The sequence below is a fragment of the Callorhinus ursinus genome, unplaced genomic scaffold (genome assembly GCF_003265705.2).
Source record: "Callorhinus ursinus isolate GAN/ISIS: 27379988/994484 unplaced genomic scaffold, GSC_fseal_2.0 scaffold7, whole genome shotgun sequence".
Lineage (NCBI taxonomy): Eukaryota > Metazoa > Chordata > Mammalia > Carnivora > Otariidae > Callorhinus > Callorhinus ursinus.
The window spans coordinates 75,453,032-75,465,942 of NW_027397069.1; the positions used below are offsets into that span (position 1 = coordinate 75,453,032).

At 36.6% G+C, this 12,911-nt stretch overlaps 1 protein-coding gene across 4 annotated transcripts in view; it reads right to left on the bottom strand.

Annotated features, from left to right (window-relative positions):
- The window catches only part of ZMYM2 (zinc finger MYM-type containing 2), a 106,997-nt gene that overhangs the window by 60,359 nt on the left and 33,727 nt on the right, over positions 1–12,911 (bottom strand). For all 4 annotated transcript variants that reach the window (XM_025875213.2, XM_073894801.1, XM_025875212.2 and 1 more), the window contains 3 exons: positions 9,282–9,567; positions 6,578–6,743; positions 5,545–5,757 (listed from right to left, as the gene is read on the bottom strand). In XM_025875213.2, coding sequence (XP_025730998.1) covers positions 5,545–5,757; positions 6,578–6,743; positions 9,282–9,567 — 665 coding nt within the window. The remainder of the gene's footprint in view (positions 1–5,544; positions 5,758–6,577; positions 6,744–9,281; positions 9,568–12,911) is intronic.

Genomic DNA, 12,911 nt, shown 5'->3' on the forward strand with positions numbered 1-12,911 from the left:
GAGCTAATAAATTCAACAAAGTTACAGGTACAAGATCAACACTTAAATTTATCAGCTGTGTTTCTAAATACTACCAATGTACAATCTGAAAAGGAAATAAAGCAATTCCATCAACAATAGTGTTAAAAAAAAATAAAATACTGGGGCGCCTGGGTGGCTCAGTTGGTTAAGCGACTGCCTTCGGCTCAGGTCATGATCCTGGAGTCCCGGGATCAAGTCCCACATCGGGCTCCCTGCTCAGCAGGGAGTCTGCTTCTCCCTCTGGCCCTCTTCCCTCTCGTGCTCTCTCTCATTCTCTCTCTCTCAAATAAATAAAATTAAAAAAAAATTTAAAAAAACCCAATTAGAAAAAATAAAAAAATAAAAAATAAATAAAATACTATAAATAAATATACCAAAGGAGGTGAAGACTTGTACACTGAAAACTACAAACTGCTGAGAGAAATTAAGAAAGGTCTAAATGAATGGGAAGACATCCCATATTCACAAACAGGAAGATTTAACATTGATGAAATGTCAATACTACCCAAAGCAACCTACAGAATCAGTGCAATCACTATCCAAATTCTAATAGCCTTTTCTGGAGAAATGGAAAAGCCGATACTCAAATTCACATAACATTGGAATGGGTCTAGAATACCCAATCTTTTTTTTTTTTTCAAAGATTTTATTTATTTATTTGAGAGACAGAATGAGAGAGAGCGAGCACAGGAGAGGGGGGAGGGTCAGAGGGAGAAGCAGACTCCCTGCCGAGCAGGGAGCAGGGAGCCTGACGCGGGACTTGATCCCAGGACTCCAGAATCATGACCTGAGCCAAAGGCAGGCCCTTAACCAACTGAGCCACCCAGGCGCCCTCCTTTGCCCATTTTGAATTGCATTGTTTTTCCGCAGTCGGTGGAGCAGCCAGCCCACTCTTGGTTTTGGCTCAGGTGGCAAACTCTAGGTCCTGAGACTAAGCCCCAAAAGGGGCTTCACACTCTGAATTCAGTGCAGAGTCTGCTTGAGACTCCCTCTCCCTCTGCCCCATGCTCGGGCGCTCTCTCTCTCACTCTTGCTCTCTCTCAAATTAATAAATAAATCTTAAAACAAAAAACAAAAAAACCTTAAGAAATAAGGGGTTAATATTCAGAATATTAAAAAAACAAAACAAAACAAAAAAAACTCCTGATGCACCTGGGTGGCTCAGTCGTTAAGCGTTTGCCTTCGGCTTAGGTCATGATCCCAGGGTCCTGGGATCGAGCCCCACATCAGGCTCCCTGCTCCATGGGAAGCCTGCTTCTCCCTCTCCCACTCCCCATGCTTGTGTTCCTGCTCTCACTGTGTCTTTCTCTGTCAAATAAATAAATAAAGTCTTAAAAAAAAAAAAAAACCAAAAACCTCCTAGGGGCGCCTGGGTAGCTCAGTTGGTTAAGCGTCTGCCTTCGGCTCAGGTCCTGGGTGGGCTCCCTACTCAGTGGGGAGCCTGTTTCTCCTCCTCCCTTTGCCCCCTCCCACCAGCTCATGCTCTCTCTCTCTTGCTCACTCTACCTCAAATAAATCTTAAAAAAAAAAAAAAAAATCCTCCTACAACTGAAAAACAATGCAATTCAAAATGGGCAGAGGAGGGCGCCTGGGTGGCTCAGTTGGTTAAGCGACTGCCTTCGGCTCAGGTCATGATCCTGGAGTCCCGGGATCGAGTCCCACATCGGGCTTCCTGCTCAGCGGGGAGTCTGCTTCTCCCTCTGACCCTCTTCCCTCTCGTGCTTTCTATCTCTCGTTCTCTCTCTCTCTCAAATAAATAAATAAAATCTTTAAAAAAAAAAAAGAAAGAAAGATCTAAACTTTCTCTATTTGCAGATGGTATGATGGTTTAGTTAAAAATCCAAGAAAATTAACCAATGATGATGATTTAGTTACATAGCAGGTATTTAAAATCAATTAAAAAATATATGTGCATACATACATGTATACACACACATAAAATAATAGAAAATAAAACCTCATTTAAAATAGCATCAGGGGCGCCTGGGTGGCTCAATTAAGCATCCTACTCAGGTCATGAATTTCAGGGTTGTGAGACAGAGCCCAGGGTTGGGCTCAGCACACAGTGCGGAGTTTGCTAGGGATTCTCTCCCCTTCCCCTCTCCCTCCCGCTCCTGCTATTCCCCCTGCTCCTGCCCAAGTCGCCAAGCGCTTACTCTCTCTCTCTGTCTCAAATAAATAAAATCTTTAAAATAGCAACAAGAAGATTAAAAAAATATTTGTGAATTTTTTTTTAGATTTTATTTATTTGTGTGAAAGAAAGTGCCCACAAGCAGGGAGAGAGCTCAAGGGGCAGGCAGAGGGAGAAGAACACTCCCCACTGACCAGAGAATCCATTGCGGCAGACAGAGGCAGACGCTTAACCGACTGAGCCACCCAGGCGTCCCAAAATATTTATGAATTTAACAGGAACATATTGATATAACAAATTGAATGAAATCCCTTGTTCTATGATAGGACATCTTGACACCACAAAAATGCTGATTCTCAAGGACAATCATTTGGATGCAGATAATATTTGACACATAATTCAACAATATACCAGAATAAATTCCATTAAATGCATTAAAGATTTAAATATTAAAATGAAGTCTTGCAAACAGAAGGAAAACATGAAAAGCATTCCTTTATAGTCTGGGAGTGAGGAAAGTGTATGAAACAAAATCCAGAAGCAGTAAAAGAAAACTGTTAAATTTGACAATAAAATTTATTTTTTTTAAAGAGAATAAAATTTAAAACGTTACATGACAAAAATTTATATAAACATCCAATCACAGTTATATATAACATGGAAGGGTATCATTACATATTAATGCCACTTACATAAGCTTTATAAAAAGTCAAACCATGTTAGAAGTCAAAAACAGTGGGTATCTTTTAGGAGGCAGAAAGGGATAGAATTGGGAGAGAACACAAACGGGTTGATGGAGAATTGGTAATGTTCAGTTTCTTGAAGTAGGATTTTAAAAATCAAGAAGAAAGGCTCAGATTTCATTTATTAAAAACACTGTAAGACAGGGATTGCTATTTCCACAACTTTACACACGGTGAAATGAGGCAAGGCACAAAGGTTAAATAATTTGCTCATGACACAGATGGATGATTGGTGCCGCCAGGATTTTAACCCACACTAATTTACTAAAGCCAACACTTAACCAAACCTTCTATGTATCAGAAGATAATAAATCCAACATAATCATCAAACATCAAACACTATAATGAATTCTTGAAGATTATGATTAATCTGGTCCTTTCAATCACCATATAGCTTTCCTAATACTAACTAATTTGAAGTATGCCACCCTAATGCAAATCCTATGAAAGCAGTAACTATGTCTACTTTTACTTTCCACAAGTACTATTCCAAGCAACTAAGACAATACCTGCAACATGGCAGATGTTAAATAATTGTTTGTAAACAAATTACAAATGCATTTTGTGCATTAAAATAAATGTTCTATTTTATTTATTTATTTATTTATTTTTAATGTAGGCTCCACACTCAGTGTGGAGCCCAATATGGGGCCTGAACTCACAACCCTGAGATAAAGACCTGAGCTGAGATCAACAGTCAGAGGCCCAGATGCCCCATAATAAATGTTCAATTTAATGGAAAAAGCTGAGAAGATCAAAACCCAAACAAAAAAATGGGTAAAAGAGGTAAGCAAATAGTTCACAAAAAAGGAAAGACAATTAGTTCTGAAATATAAAAAACTGCTCATCATTCCTAATAAAAGGACTACAAATTACAACAATATTAACATATCATTTTTACCAATCAGAATGATGTGTTAATATTCTCAGTTGGACAGGCAACGGAGAAACTGGCACTTCCACATATATTACTGATAGAAATGCAAACTGGTACAATTGTAACAGAGAGGAATTTAACAATATCTAACAAACTAACATATGCATTCCTTAGACAAGCAATCCAGCTTCTAGGAATCTACCCTGATGCCATACCTCCACAGAATAAAGCATACACCAGGTTATTCATCATCTATTATTTCTAATAGCAAAAAACTGGAAATAACCCCAATACCATCCAATAGCAAAGTGAACAAATAAACTATCACACAGCCCAGTGCTGTCTGGGACATGGTTAACCACTAGCTCTTCAGAGATTAAGGGAGACATAATTTGCAACATTTGCCATGAAAATACTCCCACTACGGCTAATTTCAGGCTACAAAATGAAACTAAACATGAAATTGGGAAGAGATGCATAAAATCACACCATTATGTGTAATATCTCCATTATATAAACACAAGAGATGCAAATAACCTTAAGAATACAAATAATATTAAAATAAAATAATTAGAAAGTAATAGGTTTTGAGTACTTATTTTGTTTTCAATATTGGTAAGGTCTGAATTGTGTTCCCCCCAAAATTCATGTGTTGAAGCCCTACTCCTAATGAGATTATATTTGGAATTGGGCCTATAAGGGGGCAGTTAAGGTTAAATAAGTACTAAGAGTGCGGTCCTAATCAGACAGGACTAAGATCCTTCCTTATAAGAAGAGGAAGAGATATCCGAGATCCCCTCTCCTCCCCTACCCCCACCACCCTTTTGCAAAAAGGAAAGGCCAGGTGAGGACACCGCAAGAAGGAAGATATCTGCAAGGCTCAAAGAGCAGCCCCACCAGAAACCAACCCAGAAAGGCACCTTGGTCTTGCACTTGTAGCCAGAACTGTGAGAAAATAAATTTGTTGTTTGAGCCCTCTAGTCTAGTATTTTGTTATGGCAGCCCTAGCAGACTAATATAAACTTATCTAAGTTTAATTTATTTTTAATAGAGTGTTTTTAATAACCAGCTCAAAAATTTCCTGAAAATTTAACTTAAGCAGCCATTAAAAAAAAAGAGGAAAGTCCATTATCATTGATAATACAATGATCTCCAAGATATAGTATGAAGTAAAAAATGGAAGATGCAGCATAGTACATACAGTATGCTGTCTTTTCTACAGAAAAAAGAGAAACTAAGAATGAATTATATATTTTAATTTTTCATAAATAACAACACATAAAATATTAAGAACTGAAAAGCTAATACCTATAAAAGATGAGTAGGAACCAAAAGGAGAAGACAGAAATAGGAGCTGGTCTTCTCTGAATATATTGTTTTATGTACATTTTACTTTTGAACCATATGTATATATTCAAAAACAAACTAAATCAAAAGACCTTAACACTGAAATATAAATAAGATAATCATTGCTAAGCTAAGCTTTGAAAAATCATTATTTGCAACCCGTCTCCTCTACCCATAAACAAATAATATTTCAAATGAGGAATCATTCTGCTAGCATTTACCATTATATGTAAAATCACACAATGCCCAATAATCTACATATATCAGTATTCATTTGGGATAGGTCATCTCCACAAGATGAATACAATAATGGAATTAAATGAGATTCCAGGTTAAACCTAGTTAATAAATGCTGCTAAAGTAAAACTATTACAATTTAAAACATATTCAAAAGAATGGCCAATTTTGATTAGATCATGAATTACCTGTTTGTATTCACTGACACAACTTTGACAGCAAAATCGTTTCTGCTGACCATCAATCACCAGGACATTATTTCCAGCACCTTTGCTGGGCAGGTACTCGCCACACTGTTCACAGCAATTCATTATTAAACCATTGGCCATTCTGTATCTATTAAAGCAGTGGTCACTGCACAGCTTATGAGTCATATTTTTAAAGCTAACTTCATGGCGAATCTAAAAACAAGCAAACAAACAAAATTTTAAAGACAAATGAGTATCACAAGTACATTAATAACAAGGTGCTCCAATAGAAAGAAAAAGCCTCAATGATTTTTCTGTGGAAGGCTTATTTAGGTAAAGAGAAAAACAAAATACCTTTCATTATTCTTTGAACTATTTTATACACAAGAAATACATGTATGGCAGAGGGAGAACAACTACTGACATCACTACAAACTTCTCTAGAAATATCTAAAAAAATGAGAGGAAACAACCCAGTTTGGATAATGTTAGTATAAAATTCTAAAACAAACAAGATTGGAAATCTTTAGACAAATCCAAAAGGAACTAAAATTAAGTACATTGCTCTAGAAAGGGAGGAGAGAACAATATTATAAATAATTCAAATGAGGTATGAATAGTACACAGGTTTCTTTTTCTTCAAACAAATGCAAAAACTTTAATACCATATTAATAATGTGCAGTTATCAAAAAATATTTCCTCCACTTGTTCTCCTTCTTAAGCATTCTATTTTGTTGTCTTTTTTTTTCCTATTTTGTTGTCTTTCTTTGGTAGTCAACCTGTATGTTTAAACACAACGGTTTTGTCTTTACGTGTTGCAAACCTCAAGAAGAATCAATTAATATAGTATTTTAATATTTCCTAAATCATTCTCCCCACAGGAGAACGGGATTACATAATGGGATATTTATAAGATAAATTTTATATATCCTCAGTTTTAAGGAAATATATACTGATGAAAGTTAATCATAACTAAAGTTAAGAATATTCCCATTAGTTAGAACTAAAGAGAAAAGGCACAAAAATACAAACCTCTGTTAGTTTACCACAAATTGTACATCTTGATTTATTTAGAGCTCCTTTAGTAGGATTCTGTTTGTCCTCATAGAGAGACAAACAAGATGTACTACAGAATTCCTGGAAGGATTCACTTGAATCCACTTGAGCAACAATGGTTCCTTTCATTGTAGTTATATCTCTGAAAAATAAGCAGAACAACTTAAAGTAAAATTCTGTTTTAAAAGAAATCAAATATAAGAGTAATAACTAACATTTCTAATTTCCATAAATTGAACCCTGGGCATCAAACACCATTTTTAGGTCCATTAACTCACTTTTACTATTTAAAACCTCTTGGCAATAAAATATGAACACAAAAGATTAAGAAGCAAAAGTATCTTACACTATTAAATCTTTGCCACTGTTCAATTTATCTTCAAATTCCTTCACAAGGCTTTCAGATATTGGAAATACTTTAAAAAAAAAAAAATGTTTGGGCACCTGGGTGGCTCAGTCGGTTAAGTGGCTGCCTTCGGCTCAGGTCATGATCCCAGAGTCCTGGGATCAAGCCCCACATCGGGTTGCCTGCTTGGTGGAGAACCTGCTTCTCCCTCTCCCTCTGCCTGCCACTCTGCCTATTTGTGCTATCTCTCTGTCAAATAAATAAATAAAATCTTTTAGGAGCGCCTGGGGTGGCTCAGTCGTTAAAGCGTCTGTCTTCAGCTCAGGTCATGATCCCAGGGTCCTGGGATAGAGCCCCACATCAGGCTCCTTGCTCAACGGGAAGACTGCTTCTCCCTCTCCCACTCCCCCTGCTAGTGTTCCTGCCCTTATATCTCTGTCAAATAAATAAATAAAATCTAAAAATAATAAAATAGAAATAAAATATTTTAAAAAATAAATAAAATCTTTTTAAAGAAAGTATTATTTATATGGAGTTTAATGTCCAGGTCTAATATGAGGTATAAATTTATAATACCTAGTCAATTCCTTTCCCGTGGGTAAGTAGAAAGCTTGGAAGATCTAGGTCACAGAAATATGACATATATTCTAGAGAGGATAACTGAACTTAAGTAAACCCCCATACCCATTACCCAAAATAACCCCACCTACTATTCTATACATCTCTACAGCTCTCCAAATACGATTAGAAATAGTAGAAAACAGGGTGCCTGGGTGGCTCAGTCAGTTAAGCGTCTGTCTTCAGCTCAGGTCATGATTCCAAGGTCCTGGAACTGAGCCCCACATCGGGCTCCCTTCAGCATGGAGCCTGCTTTTCCCTCTCCCTCTGTTCCTCCCCCCTGCTCACTCGCTCTCTCTCCTGCTCTCTCTCTCAAATAAATAAAATGTTTAAAAAAAAAAAAGAAATGGTAGAAAACAATACTGATGACCTGTGAAGTTTTCCTTTAATAAAATTCTCAATTTCGAGGTCCTATATTATAGTATGTAAAAGTTTACTATAAAGCAGTCTAAAAACTAGATAACTGTTCCAATATTTGAATTTATTAAACTTGTACAGAACACTAAGCCTTTTTCAAAGTTCTAAGATCTAAAAATATCTTCACAAACTTGGGCTACACCAAGAGGATGGTACAGAAAGAAAATCTACCTGGTTTGACCATACACATAATATGCCATATTCCACTTTTTTTTAAGTAGGCTCAACACGGAGCCCAACAGGGCTTGAACTCACAACTCTGAGATCAAGACCTGAGCTGCTATCAACCAACTGAGCCACCCAGGTACCCCAATATTCCATTTATTTTTAACTAGTTGAAGCCAGACCTAAAAATTGGCAGAAGAGAGAAGTGTCTCTCTCCAAGGCTATCAAAAAACTGGTACCTGAGTCTTAAAATGGTGAGTATTCTAATGATTTAATGTTCAAAACAAACATAAAATCCAAAGACCTGCCAATTTAAAATAATCTTAATATGAAGATAGTACAAAATTTGACCAATTTTTATACAGAACTAGTTATATATAAACTGCAAAACAATTTTATCTGGCTACAACTAAATTCTAATAATTAATAATGCAAATAAACATGTATGCATTTTGACAAATTCAAGGAGTCCAGTGGAGATTACAGACAAAATTACAAGGGCCTAGTATTTAAAGCAACCCCAGGGGCACCTGCATGGCTTAGTCAGCTAGGCATACAACTCCTGATTTAGGCTAGGGTCGTGGTCTCAGGGATCAAGCCCCAAGTATGGCTCCACGCTCAGCATGGAGTCTGCTTGGGATTCTCTCTCTCCCTCTGACCCCCTCCCCACTGCAAGCTCACGCATGTGCTCTCTCTCTCTCAAATAAATCAATAAATCTTTTATAATAAATAAATAAACAAACACAAACCAACCAACCCCAAAGCCTATCCAAATAGGAAGCCTTTTAATCATAAGCCACCTGGTGGTGGCAGAGAAAGTTTGGCTTTAAGATTCAAACAACTGGCTTACCAATTTTTCAAACACCATAAATCACCTCTAAGACTCTTATAATCGCTTCTCGGCCTTATGGCTAAGATCAAGTCTAAGACTCTTATAATTTCCCTAAAATTATATACCACCAACATTCAATCATATGGAATTATGTTGAAAGGTAAGCCTTACCTACACTTGTGGTGAGCAAAGCATAATCTACAGACTTGTCAGATCACTATGTTGTATACCTGAAACTAATGTAACACCATGTGTCAACTGTACTTCAATTTAAAAAAAAAAAGAAGAAAGGTAAACCTTACTTTTTACACATAACACAAAGTTTCTTTGGAGCCGGCTTGTGAGAGAAGGAAGAAAGGCAGGTGGTAGAACAAAAGAGGTGAGCTGATCCTTTTCGTTGATAAGCTGTCTGTCCCTTCTGTAAAGGTTTTTTGCAGTTTGCACAAGTGACTTTAACTGGTTTAGTGGGTTGTTGTTGTGCAGAAGGCTGGAAAATTTGTTTAGGAAGCGAGGCCACTGGTGATAAAGAATCCACCCCTGGTTGTTTCTGATTACGAGGAAATGAAGCTGACTGGGAAATCCAGGAATCTTAAAAACAAAATGCACAAGGAAAAGTAATGAAACAGGTATTTACACACATTGACAATGTTATTACATCAACAGTTTTAACTTCCCATCTTGTACAAGTTTAAGACATTAATAAGGCAGCAGTATAGCAGATAAATAAAAACCACAGTTTTGGAATAAGAATGCCTGGTTGAGGTGCGCCTGGGTGGCTCAGTCATTAAGTGTCTGCCTTCAGCTCATGTCATGATTCCAGGGTCCTGGGATCGAGCCCCACGTCGGGCTCCCTGCTCAGCGGGGGGCCTGCTTCTCCCTCTCCCACTCCCCCTGCTTGTGTTCCCTCTTTCACTGTCTCTCTTTCTCTGTCAAAGAAAGAAAGAGAGGAAGGAAGGAAGGAAGCAAGTCTAGTTGACATTTAGACTCCAACCACTAGACTGGAAAGTTGCTTAAACTCTGTGCCTAACTCTTCTCTAAACTGGAAATTGTACCCAACTTATACAAATGGTAACATTAAATGTTAATACATGAAATAAACCATAGTGACTAGCATTGAGAAAGCACTAAAAAATATTAGTCATTATTTAGTAAACAGGAAGAATTAATTTATAGAATATTCCTTTAAGTAAGGAACACATACATCAACATAAAACTATAATAAAATCTTGACCAATCAGAACCTTTGACAAATATAGTACAGGTCTGATAAAGTTTATATAGGATTATATTAAAAATATACATATTTTTTAAGTGGGCTCCACACTGGCTCCACCCAACACGGTGCTTGAACTCACAACCCAGAGATCAAGACCTGAGCTGAGATCAAGAGTGGACACTTAACCATCTGAGCCACCCAGGCACACCTCAAAACATCTTTTTAAAAACAGCTTTTTTCACATTTAGTTCCATGGCCTCTAGACCACATAATCTCAAAGAAATTAGACTGTAACACAGAAGTCATAAGCCAACATACAGTGACCAACCCAACATCTCATTACTCTCTCACTGCAAAGTTTCAGCATCGCACAGAATTAAAAGATATGTGTAACATTAACACTGGAGTGCAGAGTAATTTATCTTTTCTCTCTTTAATAGTAAGCTTCTTTGGTGCTTAACAGGAAGTATCCAGCTTACTACACTAGTTACTACTCCACAAACCTCACTACACTAACAATACCATAACTTTTTTCCCTTCTGAAACTTTACAGACCATCATTTCTTGTCTCCACTGTCTCTAGTAATTTTTTTCCTTTCTAGGTTCTTCCAAATTTTGAACTTCCATACATAAAACGCTGCCCTTCTATACGAAAAACAATTTTTTTTCCTTCCACAGAAGTACAAATATATCTGGAGCTCAGGAAAACTTCTCTACTACCAAAACCTTAAGGAGGGTGATTTCCTGGTTCCAACCCAGTCCATCAACCTAATGATTTCAAGGGGCTGTTACTAAAATTTTACCTTACTCCACAATATGCCTCCCCACAAAAATTGTACTTTATACACAGAGTAAACTGAGTGCATTCTAGAATCCTGTTACCCTGTTATTATGAAGGTAATGGACCAGTTTTAATAAACAGGTAAAAACATTAATGAATACAAAGAAAATCAGTTGGCCCTTGAACAACCTGGGTTTGAACTACATGAGTCCACTTATATGCAGATTTTTTTTATTATACAGTATCATAAAGGTATTTTCTTTTCCTTATGATTTTTTTTTAAGATTTTATTTATTTATTTGACAGAGAGAGAGAGAGAGAGAGCGCGCACAAGCAGAGGGAGTGTCAGGCAGAGGGAGAAGCAGGCTCCCCGCAGAGCAGGGGGAACCTGATGTGGGACTCAATCCCAGGACCCCGGGATCACGACCTTAGCCGAAGGCAGTCACTTAACCAACTGAGCCACCCAGGCGCCCTTCCTTATGATTTTCTTAATAACATTCCTTTCTCTAGCTTACTTTATGGTTAGAATACAGTATATAATACATATCATACAAAATACGTGTTGACTATTTATCATTAAGGCTTTTAGTCAACAGCAGGCTACTAGCAAAACAAACAGTAGGCTACTAGTAGTTACATTTTGGGGGAGTCAAAAGTTACATGTGAATTTTCAAGAGCACGGTAGGCCGGGGCGGGGGGATTGGCACCCCTTATCCCTGCAATGTTTAAGAGTTAATTGTAGTCACTAACTAAAAATTTCACCTTATGAAGGGCCTCCAATTGAAAATTATATTTGAACATATGCTAGAAGAAACAGCTTATTGAAACACAATTACTGGCTCCTTAAGATTCTTGATTCTGTAGGTTTATCACTTGAATACATACTTAAACTATTTAAACTTAAGGACATCTATTAACTTGATTTTGAAAAAATGGCATGCTTTTTTTTAAATTTAGTTTTAGACCTGTATAAATAATATGTCACCCTTAATCTATTTTTCAGCTCTTATATTTCTCCTACTTTCAAATTTTCACATCCTCCAATATCAAAATAGTTTTAGGAAGAGAAGTTTTGTCTAAACCCTCTATTTTATACAAAGGACATCAAGGGATAACAGCTTAATTTGCCCAAGTCACAATTAGTCTGAGAGCCAGTATAAATAGCCAAGATTTTATAACTCCCAATTACAAATCAAAGTAGCAAATAAAAACAAGAGCTAATTCATAAACAAAGGAGCAAAAGGTGTATCTGTTTAGTTTTTCTGATAAGTAATATGCAGTCCCTTGTATAAGTTTCAGTAAACAGGAACACAATACTTTTTTTGATTTTTAAATATTTTTTAAATAATCTCTACACCCAACAGGGGCTTGAACCCACGACACCAAGATCAAGAATCACATGCTCTACCAACTGAGCCAGCCAGGCACCCCCCCAGGAAGACAATTCTTACAATGATATGCCCCTTTGACTCAGCAATATTCCTTAAGAAATAAGACTGTAAAATACATACATAAGAATATTCTTAAGAGTTATTTAAATAGTAAAAACTGAAACTAAGCTAAATAGAGAATAAAATCAAATATATAGACTTGATATAGTCAAAAGTTCACGATGTATTGTTAGGTATTTAAAGGGATGGTAGGAGAAAAGAGTTTACAAAACTGAACCTAAACTATGATCTCAGGTTAGAATTAAATGTACTACTCTCAATGGTGAGATTAATTATTTTCCTCTTCATACTCTTATGTTTTTAATATATTTATAATTGCAGTAAAGATAAAATGGCTATTAATTTGAGCATTATCATTTCTTAAACTTTGATGTGAGCCAGAAGGTTACAGTGAAAGAAACTTATATATATACAGCTGGTAGTATAAATTGGTAAAACCTTTCTGGAAGGCAATATACAACTTTAAAATGCCCATACAAACTCA